At 37.2% G+C, this 20,956-nt stretch overlaps 1 protein-coding gene across 7 annotated transcripts in view; it reads left to right on the top strand.

Annotated features, from left to right (window-relative positions):
• Positions 1–20,956, top strand: part of LOC111153329 (HECT and RLD domain containing E3 ubiquitin protein ligase family member 1) — a 169,107-nt gene that overhangs the window by 119,482 nt on the left and 28,669 nt on the right. For 4 of the 7 annotated variants that reach the window (XM_022512298.1, XM_022512295.1, XM_022512297.1 and 1 more), the window contains exons 41-57: positions 1,662–1,778; positions 2,203–2,434; positions 3,778–3,902; positions 4,920–5,140; positions 6,076–6,344; positions 7,137–7,189; positions 7,851–8,051; positions 8,691–8,865; positions 11,558–11,828; positions 11,968–12,181; positions 12,945–13,201; positions 14,281–14,408; positions 15,115–15,242; positions 16,253–16,453; positions 18,298–18,428; positions 19,208–19,407; positions 19,841–19,946. In XM_022512298.1, the coding sequence (XP_022368006.1) occupies positions 1,662–1,778; positions 2,203–2,434; positions 3,778–3,902; positions 4,920–5,140; positions 6,076–6,344; positions 7,137–7,189; positions 7,851–8,051; positions 8,691–8,865; positions 11,558–11,828; positions 11,968–12,181; positions 12,945–13,201; positions 14,281–14,408; positions 15,115–15,242; positions 16,253–16,453; positions 18,298–18,428; positions 19,208–19,407; positions 19,841–19,946 (3,029 nt within the window). The remainder of the gene's footprint in view (positions 1–1,661; positions 1,779–2,202; positions 2,435–3,777; positions 3,903–4,919; positions 5,141–6,075; positions 6,345–7,136; positions 7,190–7,850; positions 8,052–8,690; positions 8,866–11,557; positions 11,829–11,967; positions 12,182–12,944; positions 13,202–14,280; positions 14,409–15,114; positions 15,243–16,252; positions 16,454–18,297; positions 18,429–19,207; positions 19,408–19,840; positions 19,947–20,956) is intronic. The other 3 variants (XM_022512300.1, XM_022512299.1, XM_022512296.1) reach the window with 2 other exon arrangements.

Below are 20,956 nucleotides of genomic sequence, written 5' to 3'. Positions count from 1 at the left end.
TTGTCATTCTCCCTCCTTCCTTCTTCTTTCCTTCCTAATTTAATTCAAAAACATTAAGTGGGGCCAAGCTAGGTAGGCTTTCATGCCAGCAGGATTTGGGAGGTGGGTGGCATAGTGGTCCAGATTGGGAGTATCAGCCAGACTGGAGTGAGGGAAACTTCTTGTCTGTGGGAGTGGCCTGGTATGGGGTATTGGAGTCCGACTCATAGAGGAAATGTCCACATAGCTGAGCACTAGGGATCAGGGCCATGCAGGGTGCAGAGGGCTTCTATCAGCACTGTTCACTGAGAGGGCCTAGGAGCAGTGATGCTTTAGTAGCAATAAACACATTCTGAATACCATTCTTTACTAAAAGGGAACTCTGATCTTCTTGCAGAAATGGCTGATTTCAGGGTTAAGTATGAGATGAGCCTGGAGTAGCTTGTGCCAGAAAGTGATAAAGTGCTCAGAGATTGATGGGCGTATGCCTCAAGGATGTAGAAACCAGATTGAAGGGGCTTCCACTAGCCAAATCTGGGACATTTGGGGCATCAAAATAAAAATCATAATTATAGTATCATATAATAACCATACAGTGAGAATCTGTAACCCTATAGTGATGGAGAAAGGAAACTGAGAAATCTGAAAGCAGTGATAGAATTAGGAAATCCTCATTCGTCAACCATCATAATAATAATAATTCAGCCAATAAACAATAATGGGTGCTAGTGAATCTAGCTTTGATAAGGAATGGGATCTTTACATATTCTCATAGTTCTTCCCAACAAATATTTATTACAAAGGGGGAAAAAATAGGAGTACTTTTATGGTGGAGAAGCCTGGCAGATACCAGCTTAACTCAAGCGATCAAAATTAGTATCACCAGTAATGGAACAAATGGAAATCATGTACCATTTGATAGAATGCAATGCGTAGAAGGCGACATCAGTTTTTTGGTACTTCTGCCAAAAAGCACAACCTGAATCTAATCATGAGACATCAGCAAACCCAAATTGAGTGACTTTCTGTAATCTTCAGAGTATCAAAGTAATTGAAGGAGATGGAAGAGATATGAAAACTAAATGCAAGGATTATCCTGGATTGGCTCCTTTGCTGTAGAGAACATTATCAGGACTTCTGGAGAAACTAGAATGGGGTCTGGATTAGATGTTGACATTGTTAATTTCCTTACTCTGATGGCATGTTATGCAGAACAGTGGCCTTTTTTGTAGGAGTTGATATGTTAGAGTATTCAGGGGAGTTGGAGCATCATGTCTGCTACTTACTCTCCAGTGGGTCAGGGATAAGAGAATTCTTTTGTACTATGCTTGCAAATTTCTGTTAAGTTTAAAACTTTTGTAAGTAAGAAACTATTTCAAAATAAGAAAATGTTTTAAATTTTTTAGCAGCTTTATTTTGTGCTAGCTTTATGAAAAACCTTAAAAAGCTATAACTTAGTCATATTATCTATAACTTAATCACGGGTTAATCATGACCTGAACAGAAATCAAGAATTGAACACTTAATGGGCTGAGCCACCCAGGTGCCCCATGAATTCTTAAAAGAAAAAAAATTGATTAAATTTGTACAGTATTAAGAAATTGGGGACTTAGAGTATAAGGTCACTTTTTACTCATGGTATGTAGTGATACAGGCTTTTATTTCTCTTTCTTTTGTCTTAGCCTTGTCAGACCCCAGCAGTAGACTTTCAACTTCTCCTCCTCCTCCAGCAATTGCAGTACCCTTGCTGGAAATGGGGTTCTCTCTCCGGCAGATTGCCAAAGCCATGGAAGCCACAGGTAGGATATGTTATGTTTACATAGCCATGTATATAGTTATGAGAAGCCTGGTCTTATTGAGGGTGATATATTTTTTAAGAGACCATAAAGCTTTTTAACAGCTGATTTAGTTATAGTGGCATCATAGAAGACACTGTTGAACTGATACCATGAATAACTAATTATGTTGCCCCAAATCAGTATTATACTTTTTTTTTCTTCTTTTAAGGATTTCATTTATGTATTTGACAGAGAGAGAGACAGCAAGAGAGGAAACCCATGCCAGGAGAGAGGGAGAGGGAGAAGCAGGCTTCCCACTGAGCACTGAGCAGGGAGCCCGATGTGGCTTGATCCTAGGACCCTGGGATCAGGGCTGAAGGCAGACGCTTAATGACTGAGCCACCTAGGCGCCCCAGTATCATACTTTTCTTTTTAACCTTTTCAGGTGCTCGAGGAGAGGCTGATGCCCAAAACATTACTGTCCTTGCCATGTGGATGATAGAGCACCCTGGGCATGAAGATGAGGAGGAACCCCAGTCAGGCTGCACAGCAGACTCAAGGCATGGAGCAGCAGTCCTAGGCAGTGGTGGAAAGTCAAATGACCCCTGTTATTTGCAGTCACCAGGAGATATCCCATCAGCTGATGCTGCTGAAATGGAAGAAGGCTTTAGTGAAAGGTGAGATTCCAATTTCTATATTTCTGTTTTATGTGGTTTAAGTGATACTTCCAAGTGCTCCATTTATTTCCCTTCATAGGTGCTTTTTTTTTTTTTTTAAGATTTTATTTATTTATTTGACAGAGACCACAAGTAGGCATAGAGGCAGGCAGAGAGAGGGGGGGAAGCAGGCTCCCTGCAGAGCGGAGAGCCCAACGTGAGGCTCAATCCTGGGACCCTGAGATCATGACCTGAGCTGAAGGCAGAGGCTTGACCAACTGAGCCACCCAGGCGCCCCTCGTAGGTGCTTCTAATGGTGTGTAAAGTTGCTAACTAGAGATACAAGGTGGACATTTCAGTTACAAGTTTATGTTTCTGTGAAGGGTAAAAATGACATCACAAGTTTTGACTTGAACAGATGTTTTCATGGAAAAGAGGAAATAATTTTTATATAAAATTAAGCTGAAAAGAGGAAACTGAAAATTAAAACAAATTTTTTCAGAAACAAAATAAGCATTCTAATAAAATAATTTTATCTCCTTTAAGTGATGTAGAATATTCATATTTGAACTTAATGCATATAGAAGTGGACTTTTAAATTTTTTCTTAATATAGATTTTATCTTCGTCTCTTCTTTAGTTTTAATATCTAGTACAATACACCATTTTTTTAATTATAAAAAGAATTCTGTGATAATGCATAGCCTGAGATGAGATGTAATAAAATACTCTGTAGTTTTTCCTAAAATCTTCCCACTTTAGTACTTCTTATGACTTTGTCTTCATTTTTCTTTGTAGCTCATGAAATCATTTGGTTAATAAGGCTTGTATCTTTTTTAATAAGCAGATTTTTTCTTACAAGCTCAGTGGATATTTTCGTAACTTATTTTGAGATATGTTTCTCATAGGCAAGGATTCTCAATCATTTCAAATTTTAACTATTTAACCATTTAGAATTTAGTTAAGACCATTGATCTCATTTGGATTTGAACATGCATTAAGCATCATTTCCTTGTTGGCATAATTCAAAATTAGATAGGAGTACTTGGCTGGCTCAATCAGTGGAGCATGTGCCACTTGATGTTGGGGTCATGAGTTCAAGTTTCATGTTGGGCATAAAGCCTACTTAAAAAATAAATAAATAAAAGTAAAAAAATAGATAAAATTACTGCTTAGGGCAATATGACATATTTGTAATTTAGGAGCTTTACCAAGGACAAGATATATTTCAGTTTAATTGTAAATACATTTTATTCTTGGTACTGTTTGGAAGGAAACGCAATACCACAAGAGAGTCTGTGCCTATGCCTTCCATTTATGGTGGTTCTGAAAAATTTATGTTGCTTTCTAATTTGCACTTGTTAGCCCTGATAATCTGGACCATACAGAGAATGCAGCTTCTGGAAGTGGACCACCAGCTAGGGGTCGCTCAGCAGTAACAAGAAGGCACAAGTTTGATTTAGCAGCTCGCACATTGCTGGCAAGAGCAGGTAATTAATATGTTTCACATCCTTCTGTTAGTAAAAGTCATACAGTTTATATTTTAAAGTCCCTGTGAAAGCAACATTAAAGAAGATGTAAACTAATGGTACTACATACTCAGTTTCTCCACATTAAGAGAGTAGCTATTTGCATTTTACTGTCCTTTATTTACATAATTTTGCATTGAAATCACAGCATACATTCATAGATTTATTTTTAAGCTTCCTCTGGGTACAGAAGTCTATACTGGTTACTTGCAGATCCTGAGATTTTTTTAATAAAGGTGCTCTCTGCCATCAAGCTATTTATACTTTAAGAAGTAAAGATGCATGTTTAAAATTTAACATTAAATAAAGTGAGAAGGAGCTGAAAAGAGCACTGTGCCAAAGTAGGTACTGGGTTTTCTTATGTGCTCTGGGCCTTAGGGCTAAACTACTAGGTAAGGCCCTAGATAAGCAAAAATAAATTCCATTATTACTTTAGTAAAATACTTCCAGGATTATGCTCTAGACACTCTAGACATGTGAAGTGTAATTTATAAGGGAACATATTTTTCCAACTAAAAGCTAGGATATGTGATTTTTTAAAATAGCACTTGATCTTTGAGCTATTAAAACATAAATAATTTTTCAATAATCTGTGGTAACAGAGAAGTTGAGGCTGAGCTAGAAATTATGGGATGTTTAGTTAATATATAGGAAAGGGACTGATTTTTAAAAAAATAATCCTAAAAGAATGACAACAGCCCATATTTATTGAGTGTTTTTCTTGATTACATTATATGAAATATATGGATTATTTTGTTTAAACCTATTAACAGCCCTATGAGTTAGGAGTATTGTTACCCTATTTTACAGAGTCCTAGGAAACACATATGATAGGTGAAATTTTATGTTTATGGTCTGGAATCCAGTAAATTAGCTGAGCTAGGCTCTTAACCTGTATGTATGGCAGTTAAGAACTGGCGAAGTATTCAGAATTACTTTATACATGCAAATAAAATGCCTTTTTTGTTTCGTTCTGAGCGGGGTTATACCGCTCTGTGCAGGCCCACAGGAATCAAAGTCGGAGAGAAGGAATATCTTTGCAGCAAGACCCAGGGGCGCTGTATGACTTTAATTTAGATGAGGAATTGGAAATTGATCTTGATGATGAAGCGATGGAAGCTATGTTTGGACAAGACCTGACCAGTGACAATGATATTCTGGGAATGTGGATCCCAGAGGTACTGGATTGGCCTACCTGGGTGTGTGTGATTGCAGCGGGGGCTGCTCTGACTTATTTTCCTGCCCTCCTGTTCATGTAGCTTACTAACAATAGCCTTGCCTAAAGTTGTTACACTCTGAAAATTTCAGACTTTCATCTCATCGTAAAGTTTGGGGCTCTAATGCTTAATGTTACTTTGATACCTACAAACTAATAAGAAAAATTCTCTCTTGCTTTCTCTGTGCGATTTTATTGCTTCTCTCCCCAGACTAGATGAATAGAGCCATATAATGGTAATATTTGATTTATAATATCAAAGATAGATTACAAAATAGGCATCAAGTCCTAGTCAGCTCTGCTGGGTATAGAACATGGCTGCTATGCTCATCTTGCTATCTGAATGCATGCTCTTCTCCTTCATAGATTCCATTTAATCACTGTAATGCCTCATTCTAACAACCAGTGCCACCTAGGTCTTGTAACTACCTTCATCCAGGGCCAGGGTACATGGTGGGTTTGTATGTTTTCATTGTTTGTAGCAGGGAGACCGAAAACTTCACAGGTCTAAGTCCTACAGAAAAGAGCATCTACTATATTAATAAGATAAATGAATCCAAATGACTTCTTAGAAATTCAGATAAGAGATGTACGTGTTATGGCCAGATGAAAAGTAGCTTTATTAGGATTTTGTAAAAAATCACTTGAGATAGGGCTAATTATTTTTATTAACTCCTATCAATAGGATAGTGGGTTACCTTAGTTATAACTTACTCGATTGAGAAAGGGCAAAGCACAGCTTCAGATCGTTCATGAGCTCTGAATTCTGATTTGAAAGAAATTTGTTATGTCACATTAATGAACATCCTGCAAATACTCTAGCATATGTAAACAAAGTCATTAATATATAAATATCTATTTTTCTCTTCTTAACTTTATGTTAAATTGACTAATAATTTGATATGAAATTTTGTGCAGCATGTTTGTGAGTCTGAAGACAGGGAAGAAGTGGTGGTGTGTGAACTGTGTGAATGCAGTGTCGTCAGCTTCAACCAGCACATGAAGAGAAATCACCCTGGCTGTGGGCGCAGTGCAAACCGCCAGGGCTACCGCAGCAATGGCTCCTATGTGGATGGTTGGTTTGGTGGCGAATGTGGGAGTGGGAATCCATACTACCTGCTCTGCGGCAGCTGCAGGGAAAAGTACTTAGCCCTGAAGACCAAATCCAAGGCAACAAGTTCTGAAAGGTACCTTGAAATTGTATAGATATCCAAACCCTCTGAATAAAGAGTATAAAGTATCTCTCTCATCAAGACATGGGAATTACAGCTTTTTTAGTGTGAGGAGTTACACTTAACCTTCCCCTAAGTCCCATGATTGCTGAATTGGGGGCAGGAATGGTGGAGGAGGTTGAGGAATTCATGTTTTGCCAGAGCTGGGAGCCTGTAGCCTGGTAACAGGTAACAATGGCATGGTAAAGCCTGGTAACAATGGCATGGCAGCAGCTTCTTCGCTGGATTCGGAGTCCATTAACCTTGGACTTACTGGCAAGTTCCAGGCAGGGCCCTTGCCTTAACCTTTAGGACCTTATGATCAGTTTTTCTCATTGGTGTTTTTTTACCCTGTTTTTGACCTCTTAATTAAGATCTTTTTATTGATGAAAAAAATAGAGTTTAGATTAAATGAGCTTCCATGAAAACATTACTTCTTTTTATCCTTGAATAGCAATTCATCTGTAGTGAGTAGGGCTTTTGTCCTTATTGTCAATGATTAAAATGTTTACAGCATTCTGGAATAATTTTGACTAAGAGTTTTTGTAGGTGACCCAGAAACCTCCCCAGTAATTTGGTAAAATAGTCATTGATTTTTGTAAGCCTGTGTGTACCTACATATCGTAGTTTTTATTAGCATATAACACGAAACACTTTTATTTTGTGTTGCTTTATTAATGACCTTTAAAATGTTCTAATGCCTTAATTTGCATTTTTGGGTACTAATTGTTTTGTATAAAAATACAATGTTCTTCGTGTTTGGTGCAGGTACAAGGGACAAGCTCCAGATCTAATTGGCAAGCAGGACAGTGTGTATGAAGGTAGTTATTTTGAGAGCTTCTTTATTTTACATGTTCATGTATTTTTATATATACCTTCTGCTTAACATCTGTTACTAAAATTTACCTTTTTGTGTATGTGTTTGTATTTAGGTACATGTTAACTCAAAACATTCTCTAGAAAGCTCAAGGTAGTTTCAAAGCAACAGCCCTAGTTCTTAAAACCAAAGGAAAAGGACCTGGATTCAAATACTAGCTTGACCACGGAATGTTAGTCTTTGCAGGACATGTTTTTTTCAGATTTTTTCTCTGAGAAAAGTAAAAAATAAAAAGTTGAAGACAGCATGAATTTATCTGGGGCACTGATTTCCTTGAAATAACTGATTCTGTAATGATTATGGATAGGGTTAAGAACTCCCTGTTGACCCCAATAGTTTTTATTAGTTGAAATCTCCATTACCAGCTGTAACATTTGCTTTTGCTTTAAGTGAGTTTGACTGCTCTGACTCCTTTTCCTTAGACTCTCACTATGCCTCAGGAGTGCAGTTTGGTTGGGTCATCAGGAGACTGCACCATAGTTCATTTTGTGGGTCCTGGGCTCTCAGTCCATCTGCATTTTAGACATATCTCACAGTAACTCTTGCCAGTAGAGTTATGTCATGTTTATATTCACATACCATACCTTTATTTATTTAAATTCCAGAAGACTGGGACATGTTGGATGTTGATGAAGATGAAAAGCTAACAGGTGAAGAAGAATTTGAATTACTTGCTGGACCACTTGGTTTAAATGACCGACGCATTGTACCAGAACCAGTTCAGTTCCCTGACAGTGATCCCTTGGGAGCATCAGTAGCAATGGTAACCGCTACCAACAGTATGGAAGAGACTCTGATGCAAATAGGTAAACTGAAATGCTAATTGGCGTGGATTCTATAGAGTCTGTATTAATTTGTTTCTTAGGTTAGGTGGTAAATAATAACACAACATTGTTCTACCCCATGAAGTGTCTTTAGTCAATTGTTTTAACATTTTGAAGGTATCATGTAGTATTATTTATTTTTTGTTTTTATGAAATATTAAAGTGATTAAAAAAAAGTTAATAAAATGTGAATATGATTTTTTTTTTTTTGACATTGTGATAAGAGAATCCTGGAGCTGACTAAAAACAATTTGGCAGTCTTTTTTTTTTTTTTTTTTTTTTTTTTGCGTGAGAGGGTATGGGTGATTTTTCTATCAGGAATACAAAATAAAGAATTAGTGTTGATGACTCAGTCCTTTCTCTTGTACTCAAAGCATATTTCTAAAACTATCTTTCCTTTGTTAGTATTAGTAGAAATGATATATGAGCAAAATAAATGAAACCAAAACATTTTAAGAAACATATATAATAGATTATTGCTTTAGAAATGTTTATTTCTCCCAGGGAGTTTTCTGTAACTAAGTCCAGATGAACAAAACACACTGGTTTGCTGTGTTTCCTTGCAGCCCAGAACCTAGGTAGAATGGGAAAATTTTTCACTAGTCTGGATATGTTTTTCAGGTTGCCATGGCTCTGTAGAAAAGAGTTCCTCTGGAAGAATAACACTAGGTGAGCAGGCAGCTGCTTTAGCAAACCCTCATGACCGGGTGGTGGCTTTAAGGAGAGTGACTGCTGCTGCCCAGGTTCTTCTGGCAAGAACCATGGTAATGAGAGCTCTGTCTCTTCTCTCAGTAAGGTGAGTACTTGTGTCAAATGATGCTGTTAGTTTCTCGTATATAATTGACAGGAGTCTGATACTGTTTGGGCGGATGAGATAGAATTTTTAGAACCTCAGATGTCTACCATTGAATGAAAGAAGTTAGACATAGTTATCATTTTTATTCAGTCAGTAAATACATAGCTCTTATCTGAAATGGGAAACTAAGGCTATCAGTCCATTTGGCGCAAGAAAAAAATTAAAAGGTTGAATGAATAAAAATAAAAGGTTGAATGAAACTATGGCTGTATCAGTCCATTTGGTGCAAGACAAAAACAAAAGGTTTGAATGAATGAAAATTGACCAGCTGTGTAGCTGCTTCAACCTGTAGATTCCATTATAGAGATTCCTGCCATGCTCATATTGTGGAATGTTATATTAGAAAAGGAAAAGAGCCAAGAATACCTAAAAGACATCCATTTAAGAAACTGTTAAGCAAAGGTATATAACTACAAATCAGTGAAGACAGAAGGACCTGAAATAAAAACTCAAAGTAAAATTTAGAGGAGACTCTGGTATTGGTTCAAGAATAGGTAGTTTGGAGAGTGGAGGAGCAGAGTTTAGAAATTGACCCACATGTTGTTCCATGGTGTAATGGTGAGCACTCTGGACTCTGAAAATGACCCACATATGTAGATAAACACCTGATTTAGGGTTTGATTTATGACTGTGCTTATACTGCAGAACAATGAGGAATTGGTGTCTTTTCAATAACTTGGGCTAGGTCAGATGGTTTATTCACATAGGAAAAAGTGAGTCTTGGCTCCAGCCTTACACTAAATAAAACAAATATTTCCAAGTGGCCCTTAGACCTAAATGTGAAAGATAAACCAATAATGTTTCTATAAGGTAGGAAGAATTGATTCTTTTTTTTTTTTTAAGATTTTATTTATTTGACAGACAGCGAGAGAGGAATACAAGGAAGGGGAGTGGGAGGTGGAGAAGCAGGCTTCCCACTCAGCAGGGATCCTGATGTGGGGCTTCATCCCTGGACCCTGGGATCATGACCTGAGCCGAAGGCAGATGCCTAATAACTGAGCCATTCGGGTGCCCCAGAAGAATTGACTGAGTCACAAAAAGCATTCATCATAAAGAAAAAGACTAAGAAATTGGACTACATTAAAAAAGAACTTCTATTTAGCAGAAGTCATTAAGGAAGTAAAAAGAAAGTAAAAAAAAAAAAGCCACTGAATGGGAGAAGAATTATCATTGTATATAACCAACAGAATATGTAAAGAACTCCTATAAATCCATAAGAAAAATAGACAACCCAGAAGAAGAATGGGGAAAATGCAAAATAATGTGAGAGGATCGCCAAATGGCCAGTGAACATGGAAAATGAGGTATTCAACCTCAGTGGTCTTTCCAGAAATGAAAATGAAAGCCCAATGAGATACTAATACACACCCACCAGAATGGCTAAAATTTAAAAGACTGGGAGGGAAATGTGAGCAGTTTCTCACTGCCAGTGGGAAAGTAAATTGGTACAGCTACTTTGAAAAACTCTTCAATAGTACCAAACAAAGGTGTGTATTAACATACTCTATGACCTAGAAAACTACTTCTGGGTATGTATTCAACAGAAATGCTTATATGTGTGCACCCAAAGATATAAGCAGGAACATTCGTGGCAGTGCTGTTCGTAATAGCCCTGTGCTGGAAACCACCTAATTGTCATCAGTGTGGATAAATGAATTGTGGTAGATTTTATTAATATGGCGGTGAAGATGGGTATTTGCTGCTATAAAGCAACAACGAGGATGAGTCTTACAAGCATGATGTTAAACAAAGAAGCCAGACACAAAAGAATATAGACTTTTTTCTCTTATTTATATTAAGTTCAAAACAGGCCAAACTGATTTATGACTTTGAAAGTCCGTGATATTGTTTACTTTTGAGAGCCTAGTGACTGAGATAGGCCTAATCAGGCTTCTGAGGTACTGGTAATGTTCTGTTTCTTGATCTGGGAAATCATTACATCGGATTGTCCAGTTTGTGAAAATTCGTAATTTGTGAACTTTCCTGTATATTATCCTTTGGTAATTCAGTTATGCTTCAAGTATATTCAGTTGAGACTGTGGACTCTGAGAAACAAACTGAGGGTTTTGGAGAGGACGGGGGTGGGAGGTTAGGTGAGCCTGGTGGTGGGTTTTTAAGGAAGGCACGTATTACATGGAGTATTGGGTGTGGTGCATAAACAACAAATCTTGGAACACTGAAAAAATGAAATTAAATTAATCAAAAGAAGGGTGCCTGGGTGGCTCAGTGGGTTAAGCCGCTGCCTTCAGCTCAGGTCACGATCCCAGGGGTCCTGGGATGAAGTCCCGCATAGGGCTTTCTGCTTGGCGGGGAGCCTGCTTCTCTCTCTCTCTCTCTCTCTCTCTTGGCCTGCCTGTCTGCCTACTTGTGATCTCTGTCTGACTGTCTGTCAAATAAAAATCTTTTTAAAAAATCAAAAGAAAACATAAAATATGAAGATGTTTAAAGTTTCTATAACAGGTTCAGCTTATATAATATTTTTTGACTTCTCTTAGGATATATATGATTATTGATATTGTAGCTTGCCTTTTATTTTGGTTGTTGGTATTTTGGTATGTTATGTGGGGCTCCAAATGGTCCCTTCAGAAATCTGTTTTCTTTATCCATCTGAAGTATGTTTCTTTCCTGCCAGTGGTTCCAGTTGTAGCCTGGCTGCCGGTCTTGAATCTCTGGGGCTGACAGATATCCGAACCCTGGTTCGATTAATGTGCTTGGCTGCAGCAGGGAGAGCTGGCCTCTCCACCAGCCCTTCTGCCATGACCAGCCCCTCGGAACGCCCACGAGGTGGGCACAGCAAGGCCAGCAAGCCCATCTCTTGCCTGGCTTACCTGAGCACAGCGGTGGGATGTCTGGCATCGAACACTCCAAGTGCTGCAAAACTTCTGGTGCAGTTGTGTACACAGGTGAGCTGGTTTTCACTGCTTTTCTTGTTGCAATGCTTACTTCTGACCAATTCTTATTAAAGAGCCTTTTGAGGCAAAATCTTTTAGTTCCAAAATTATATGTAAAAATTAAATCTGTTTGTTCCAATTGCCTCTTCAGAACTTGATTTCTGCTGCAACAGGTGTAAATCTAACCACAGTCGATGATCCAATTCAGCGAAAGTTTCTACCCAGCTTTCTCAGAGGAATTGCTGAAGAGAACAAGCTTGTTACCTCCCCAAATTTTGTTGTAACTCAGGCCCTTGTGGCATTACTAGCAGACAAGGGGGCCAAACTGAGACCTAACTATGATAAGTCAGAAGTTGAAAAAAAAGGTACGTTTCATACCATTTACCATTTAAATATGTAGTCGTGTAACCAATTTGATTCATGCTTTTTAAAACATGTTTTAGAGTTGTTGTAAGTGATGAATTACATAGTATCATGTGTACTTCTTAGGTTCAGATCATGAAAGAAGTGCATGGATCCTTTTTTCATTGTACATGGAAACAAATATTAGAAAAATGCACCAGATTTGTCTTGGTTTGATTAGACTATTGTATTAGATTATGGTATGAGTCACCAATAGATAATAATTCTGATTAGGTTTCCTTAATAAAACCTAGATAAAGATAGTGCTATTTTTATCTTTGTCATAAGATGGTAACAGTTTGAAAGGATTCTTTAATCACTATTATCTGTCGGTCTCTTCATCAGGACCATTTGGCCAAGATAAATAGGCTTTTGGATCTGGCAGCACAGCCCCTTGACTGGCTGTTATGATCACTTTTGAGCAGCAGAAACCAAACTTTTTAGGGCATGCTGCCTCTGTCTTGGCCTTAAAATCATTTCTGCTGCATTCTCGGTCAGTGCGGCTTTAGAGCAAAGACTGTTGATAGATGTATATAAATGTATATTTGCAATGAATCAGATTATAGAATGTGGTATGAGATAAATGCTTTATACCTTGTATGCATATCTTAGTGAAATGATTGCTTGCAAAAGTGCTAATTCTTTAAAGATATGGGTTAATCCTTTTTTTTTGTTCACCACCACCAGCTCTTACCTGGGCATCATTTCATTGTTTTGTTTAAGCAGGTTTAACTGCCCAATTGTATGCCCATCCTTCCTATGATCCTTCTGCTGTAGGCCCTCTGGAGCTGGCTAATGCCCTGGCAGCCTGCTGCCTGTCCTCCAGGCTGTCCTCACAGCATAGGCAATGGGCTGCTCAGCAGCTTGTGCGCACTCTTGCTGCGCATGACCGCGACAACCAAACTACTCCCCAAACACTCGCCGATATGGGAGGAGATCTCAGAAAATGCTCCTTTATCAAGTTGGAGGCTCATCAGAACAGAGTATGTATTTTGAGCCTTATGTGTGTTAATCACCTATGTAAGATAAAAGTTTCTTTCCTTCTCAAAGAGCTCAAAGTTCAGATCTTAGCCTCTCTCTCTTTCTTTCTTTCTCTCTCACACACAAAATTACTTGTCTAGGAGTTACAAGCTCTCCTGTCTCTGTATGTTGGGTTGACATAATAGTATGCAAAAAGAAGAATCAGTTGGGGGATGAGAAGAAAACCAAGGGAATTGCCTCACAAAAGATGAGGGCTTGTCCCTGCAAAAGGAAGAGAAGTTGTCCTCATTATTGTAATCTAACGCACTGGACTCCAGAGGATTGACAAGGGTGGTTTAGGAAATGAAGACTGATCTCCATGATTTGCCAATTTAAAAATCACTTCTTAGTCTGTACTGTTTATTTTGTAGAACATATAAATATGTTGAAATATTTATACTTTATTGAATTAAATAAACATTTTTAGTAAAGATTCTAGTACTATCTCCAATAACTCAAATGAGTTTGGGCAAAGTACTTTAAAACCATAAAAATAGATTATGTTTACAAGCCAGTTAGAATAGAGTGAGACCATGTATATTACATTAGAACATGAATGTTTTTCTTTTACAGTTTCCCTGTAGATTTTTTTTTTTAATTTGCTAATCATTTGAATCAAAACTTTCTTAGAATTGTAGGACTTTTTCTGAATGAAATCTTGCCATTTACAACCATATGGATGGAGCTAGAGAGTATAAGGCTAAGCAAAATAAATTAGAGAAAGACAAATACCTTGATTTCTCTCCTATGTGGAATTTAAGAAACAAAACAAATGAATAAAGGAATAAAAAAGAGGCCAAAAAACAGACTCTTAACTACAGAGAACAGAAGGTTCTACAGGGGAGGTGGATAGGGTATGAGTGAAATAGGTGATGGGGATTAATTAAGAGTACACTTACCATGCTGAGCACTGAGTAATTACAGAATTGTTGAATTGCTCCATTGTACATTGAAAACTAATGTAACACTTTTTATGTTAACTATACTGGAATTAAAATTTAAAACTTAATAAAAAACTGTTGGACTTTTTCAACTTTTCTAGGTAATGACTTGTGTTTGGTGTAATAAAAAAGGACTCTTAGCTACAAGTGGCAATGATGGTACCATCCGGGTGTGGAATGTTACCAAGAAGCAATATTCACTGCAACAAACCTGTGTGTTCAACAGATTGTGAGTGCCAACTTCAGCTCTCATGTGTAACGTTTAAAATAAGAGAATCCTGACATGCTTCATTTTGATTGTGTTAACATAATCAAATTGCCACTAAACTTTTTTACAATTTTTCTTATAATGATCTTACTACATCTGCAGTGTTTTTAAATTTCCAGGACAGTAATTAAGAAAATAAAAATTTTAATTATCAATATCTGGACTTCCTCAGAATTTAAATCGAGGTCTCCTGTGCTAGCATAAATGCTAAATTCTATAAAACGGTGGCCTAATTTTCTATCATTCTTCAAGGATTATTTAGGGATTAAAGTAATGATATTTTTTCTATAGCAGAATGTACAGCTTTTATAGTTTTATAGCTAGCTATAGGTATTTCTTTTCTAGGAACATCCCTAGAGATTAGGCAAATGAGACAATGTGCTCTGAATTAATAATCAGGTATACAACCCATGTAGAATCAGAATGTCTTTGTTGACAAAGTAGGCACTACATTAAATGAGTAGACTAAGCATCACTCTTTTATAATTCTACTTTCTTCACATCGTGATAAACACTAGTGAATATGTGATTGTCAAATGCTGCTAGCCAGGCTTTTTTGAAATTAAGAATCTTCTAGTCCATATGATGTCTTTTTTTTAAGATTTGGGGTTTAGCATATTTTTGGATGATGAAGATTAGAATTCCATACATGTCTCTTATATTCTAGAGAAGGAGATGCTGAGGAAAGCCTGGGATCACCCAGTGATCCAAGTTTCTCTCCTGTTTCCTGGAGTATCAGTGGCAAATACCTAGCTGGAGCCTTGGAAAAGATGGTGAATATTTGGCAAGTTAATGGTAAGAGTCACGCCAATACTAGCAAAATACTGAAGATACTTTTTAAGCCTTTTTTTTTTTTAAGCTTTCTGAGTCCAAACAGTGGCTTCCTTTCACCTTGAAACTCACAGTCTATTCATCAGCTGTGTAGATCTATGCATATTATGGTTTAAATTAAAGAGGATGATGGGGGCACCTGGATGGCTCAGTTAAGCATCTGCCTTTGGCTCATGTCATGATTCCAGGGTCCTGGGTGGAGCCTCACTGAGAGTTCACTGCCCAGCAGGGCATCTGCTTCTACTTCTCCCTCTCCCTCTGTCTCCCCTGGAATCATGCTCTCTCTCAAATAAATAAAGTCTTTTTAAACCTTAATTAAAGAGGATATGCTCATTTCCTGACTCTTTCTGAGAGTTTCAACTAATCTGGTAGCTATAAACTAAAAATTCTTTTCATGTACTACTGCAAGTGTTCAGAGTAGGATTTGAGCTGTGAATTTTTAGTGATACATTCTTTTGAATCACTTGAAATATTTATTTTTAAATTGTCCATTTCACAAGTACAGACTCTTGTCAATGTCTTATACCATGTCTCTGAAAAGTAAAAATCGTTATTGTAATCTTAGGCTTATCCATATTTTTGTTTATTTTTGCATATTTAAAGAATGGCTGTTCTGATTCACATATTTGAAGGAACAGCTAGCCTTAACTGTAGGGAAATTTCTTATGTTTGATTTTCAGTAATTACAGGAAAGAACTTAAGTTTTTGACATTTCTATACTGAATATTTTCCTTTACTCCCTCTTTAATAAAACTGTCATTTTTGTCCCATTAGTGGTTACAGAAAAGCCTATGAATTTGATAATCATGTGCAGTGTATAAATAAAGGATCCTGCCTTGTAGTTGTATTCATTCTTAGGCTGTTAGGAAATTGGGGACTGCCTTAAGTGTGCTATTAGAATTAAGTAATAGTTATTTTTGTATTATTGTTTTTGAGAAATAAGTAACAACTATTAACATTCTCTCCCTATTTAGGAGGAAAAGGATTGGTAGATATTCAGCCTCATTGGGTATCTGCCCTGGCTTGGCCAGAGGAGGGTCCAGCTACAGCCTGGTCAGGAGAGTCTCCAGAATTATTGTTGGTGGGACGGATGGATGGATCTCTAGGACTGATTGAAGTTATTGATGTATCCACCATGCACCGTCGAGAATTGGAGCATTGCTATCGAAAGGATGGTAATGACTGGACTTTTGTCTCACTGAGAATGTATTCCTCCAATCAAGAAAACTTAATTTTTTTGGCGCTTGCTCTTAAAAATGCTGAGTGAATATTACTTTTGGCTATTTCTCTAAATTGTCTGGTTGGTATTTCCTTTTAATTAGTTACCAAGTTGAAAGAGATTTCTCTTCAAACACCTGTAATATATCTCTGCCAAAGTGAGATCAAATAGTATTACATTTATCACTCATCCTTTGTGTAAGTATCTGAACACTTAGAGTAGGGCTCCAAGTCTCCCTTGAAAGTTAATAATGTCCAAGACAAAAAATTATAATCATTGGTAGATGTGAAATTGAGGAAGGGGGAGGAGGAGGAGAGAAGTTCTGGTGTGACAAGAGATAGTAGGAAGTCTACTTTAATTTATTTTCTCCCAGTTCCCTTTGGATGCATAGGCCTATCTTGCTACATAGTTGTTTTGGGGGAGTGGAGCATTTCACAGATAACAGTCCCAGGTTACATGGTATTCTATTAGCAGAATATAACAAGGTCTTTTTTGTTTTGTTTTGTTTTAATTTAGTTTTTTTAATTTATTTATTTTTATTTTTTATTTTTTTTTATTTATTTGACAGAGATCACAAGTACGCAGAGAGGCAGGCAGAGAGAGGGGGGCGGGGAAGCAGGCTCCCTGCCTAGCAGAGAGCCCGATGCGGGGCTCGATCCCAGGACTCTGAGATCATGACCTGAGCGTAAGGCAGAGGCTTTAACCCACTGAGCCACCCAGGCGCCCCTAATTTAGTTTTTTTAAATTGATGCTTTCATGGGGTTGAAATATTTTGAAGTTTAATAAGATAAACCGTGGAAAGTCTTTTTCCCATCTACTCAGTTCCTGTGTTCCCACAGAGAAACATTGTTTTTTGGTTTGTTTTTTTTTTTTTAACCTGTCTTATAGCCTTCCAGGGTTATATGTACTTAAAGAAGTAAATATGAATATAGATTGTTAGAAATGGGACATCTATGGTAGAATATGGAAACACACTGAGTAGGGAATATTAACCAAAAGAAGGGACAGGTAATTTTCTTTCTATGACTTGGGTTATTTCATTCCTCAGTTTCATGGTAAATTCTGGTCCAAAAGGAAAGAAGCCAGTACATTAACTTGGAATCAGCAAGGAAATTTAATTTTTCAATAATCACCTGAAAAAAAAAAGAAAGATTAAAAATGAGGGTAGTCGGGGCGCCTGGGTGGCTCAGTGGGTTAAGCCTCTGCCTTTGGCTCAGGTCACGGTCTCAGGGTCCTGGGATCGAGCCCCGCATCGGGCTCTCTGCTCAGCAGGGAGCCTGCTTCCCCCTCTATCTCTCTGCCTGCTGCTCTCCCTACTTGTGATCTCTCTCTGTGTCAAATAAATAAAATCTTAAAAAAAAAAAAATGAGGGTAGTCCTTATCACTTACAAATAACACTTTTGGGGCACCTTGGTGGCTCAGTTGTTTAAGTGTCTGCCTTTGGCTCAGGTCATGATCTCCAGGGTCCGGGGATTGAGCCCCACATTCGGCTTCCTGCCCAGCGGGGAGTCTGCTTCTCCCTCACCCTCTGCCTGCTGCTCCCCCTGATTGTGCATGCGCTTGTGCTCTCTGTTAATAAATAAATAAAATCTTTTAAAATAAATAAATAAGACTTTTAAAATAGGTTACACAGAGTCCCTGCTCTTAGCCTAATAATAATGTCTAATACATTAAAGATTTGGAAACTTACTTGTGGTGATTGTGGTAGCATATATTTGTTGCAAAATCTGTCTTAAGTTAGACAATGACAAAGAAGTCACTTATATTTTCTTTTTTAAATTTTTGTTTTTATCATGTTAGTGTCTGTAACTTGCATTGCTTGGTTCAGTGAAGATAGACCATTTGCAGTGGGATATTTTGATGGAAAGTTGTTACTGGGAACAAAGGAACCACTTGAGAAAGGAGGCATTGTTCTAATTGATGCACATAAGGTAAAGCATCTTTACCAGATGATTATTTTTTCTTGTTTTTTATTATATAGTATTGCTTGATACTAGTTTTTAAAAATCGTTTACATTATTTGATACTCTATTGTTAACAAAGTCTTTTGACCATGTATATGCATGGAAGAGTCTGTGTAAGAAAGCCATCAAGCCAAGAAAGAAGTAAAACCAAAACAGTGAAATAGGAACTCCCCCTCAAATGCTAGAAATTCCATCTATGAAGAACGATTCCTTTACCTTAAAAAGAGGCTGCTGATTCTAATGCTTCAGGGCTATCTAGGCAAGTAGCATTGTGGATGAAGCCACGAGTTGGAAGATATGAAGGAGGTAAAAATAAAAAAGTGTCAGAAGAACACAATGATGACAACCATATAAACACACAATATGTCTTAGATTCTTATAATATTCACTATTTTGGTATGAAGGGTGCCTCTTTTTAAAGTTTCATATTTTAATGATTATAAGTCAATAAAAGTACCTTTAAAATGCTAATGAAAGATGAATATTCCTTCTGAATCAGAATTTCATAATTCATTTATTCAGCTAACATTTACTGAACTTTGGCTCTAGCAAATATATATAATGCAGACTATACCGCAGGGTGAGTTAGTCTAGTGATTGGGAATGACACGACAGTATCTTATTTGCATAAAATGTTGATTTCAAAATAATTGAGTAATGGAACTATGGGTCATAAATTACTGAATTTAAAAGTATTTGTGAAGGAAGCATTACCATGAATTTTTTTCTCTTCTTACCATTTTAAGGATACTCTTGTTAGTATGAAGTGGGACCCAACAGGTCATATTCTTATGACATGTGCCAAAGAAGAAAATGTGAAACTCTGGGGGCCTATTTCAGGATGCTGGCGTTGTCTACATTCACTCTGCCATCCATCTATTGTAAATGGCATTGCTTGGTGCAGCCTCCCAGGGAAAGGATCCAAATTGCATTTACTGATGGCTACGTATGTTGTAATTTGTGTGTGTGTGTGTATCTTAATTTTTATATTAGTATAGACTGTTCCTTGCATTAAATATGGCTTCTTGGTAGTCTTAAATGGCTTATTGCCTGTTACTACTCTTCTAATATGTAATACTGTAAGATCATCTTGGACAAATGAAGAATAGTTTTCCAGTGTGGACCTTGCTATGCTATCTCCTTAACTGTGTGTGATGTTGCTAGAATATCGATTCTGTTTGTATTTCTTGTAAAAGGATTAGAGCATACATATTATAAATAATTTTAAAAATAATATTGTAGTAGTTTTGTCAGGTCTTAATTAATTGCTATTTGAAAATATGTTTACTTCTGCATATTGACATGGGTTTTTTTGTGATTTTTAAAATTTTTTAATTTTTTAAATTTATTTTTGTGATTTTTTTTTTTTTTTTTTTAAGTGGCTGTCAGAGTGGCTTAGTATGTGTTTGGCGTATTCCACAAGATATCACACAGACAAGTGTGACTAGTTCAGAAGGATGGTGGGACCAGGAATCCAGTTGCCAGGTAAATGTTTTGGTGCATTTGAAACCCTCATTTGAAAGCATAGATGCTATATGTTATCAAAGTAATCCTCCATTGATTACTGACATACTCAATACTTAGTATCCAAAAGGGCAAGATCCATTAGGGAAACATGAATATTTGTCATACTTTGTGTGTTTTCTGAATTAGTTTTAATTTTTGAATTCAGTACAGTATGTTTGCTTGTTAAAGTGAGATATTCTAGAAATATTGAGTGGCGATCACTTGTACTGGATATACTGGACACTACAGATAGAGAAGTCCCATGTTTAGTCTTCAGTACAGTTAAATAGCACTGCAGGAGCACCCCTATCCAACCAGAGTACCTCGTGCTGATACTAGAATTCCACCTATGAAGAATAATTCCTTTACCTTAAACAGAGGTTACACCTTCAGATAGATGCTTACAGAGCCATCTAGAAGCTGGGAGTTGGAGGTGTGGAGAGGCTTAAAACAAACAGAAAACCTAGAAGCATGCATGTTTCCTATAAAGGACACAGCTGCCACAGACTTGATTGTCACCCTCCAGAAATGAGGCTATTGTTACCAGACTGTCCTATTTTTTTTTTTTTCTGATAGAAGTAAAAAAATCCAGTGATTTAAGTAAAATCTCTCAATATTAAACCTTGGCACCTGATTTAAAATTCTTTAAAACACCAGTCAAATGGCCTCCCTGAGCTAACAGTTTGCACCCTCTGTTATTTTGTCCTTTGCCTATGATGCAAATACCCCTGGAAGAAATATGCCTTATGTCATCTTTGGGTAAATAAGTACATCTGGTATTATACTGCATCATAACTAGAAGGAAAAGGGAGCTTAAGTGAGGGAGAAAGGGGTTAAGAGGGAGAAGTAAGTAGCTCACTAATGGAAGGAAAATATCACGTAAGTGGAGGTGGAAGCACTAGAGATAAATCTGATTTGCTGTTTGTGCTAGAGAGTAGCCCTTTGCATAGGCCTTACCTATCTCACTTCCAAAACCTGCACAGCAAACA

The sequence above is a fragment of the Enhydra lutris genome, unplaced genomic scaffold (genome assembly GCF_002288905.1).
Source record: "Enhydra lutris kenyoni isolate GAN:26980312 unplaced genomic scaffold, ASM228890v2 scaffoldscaffold31, whole genome shotgun sequence".
NCBI classification, from domain to species: Eukaryota; Metazoa; Chordata; class Mammalia; order Carnivora; family Mustelidae; genus Enhydra; species Enhydra lutris.
This window is presented reverse-complemented; position numbering and strand designations above follow the sequence as displayed.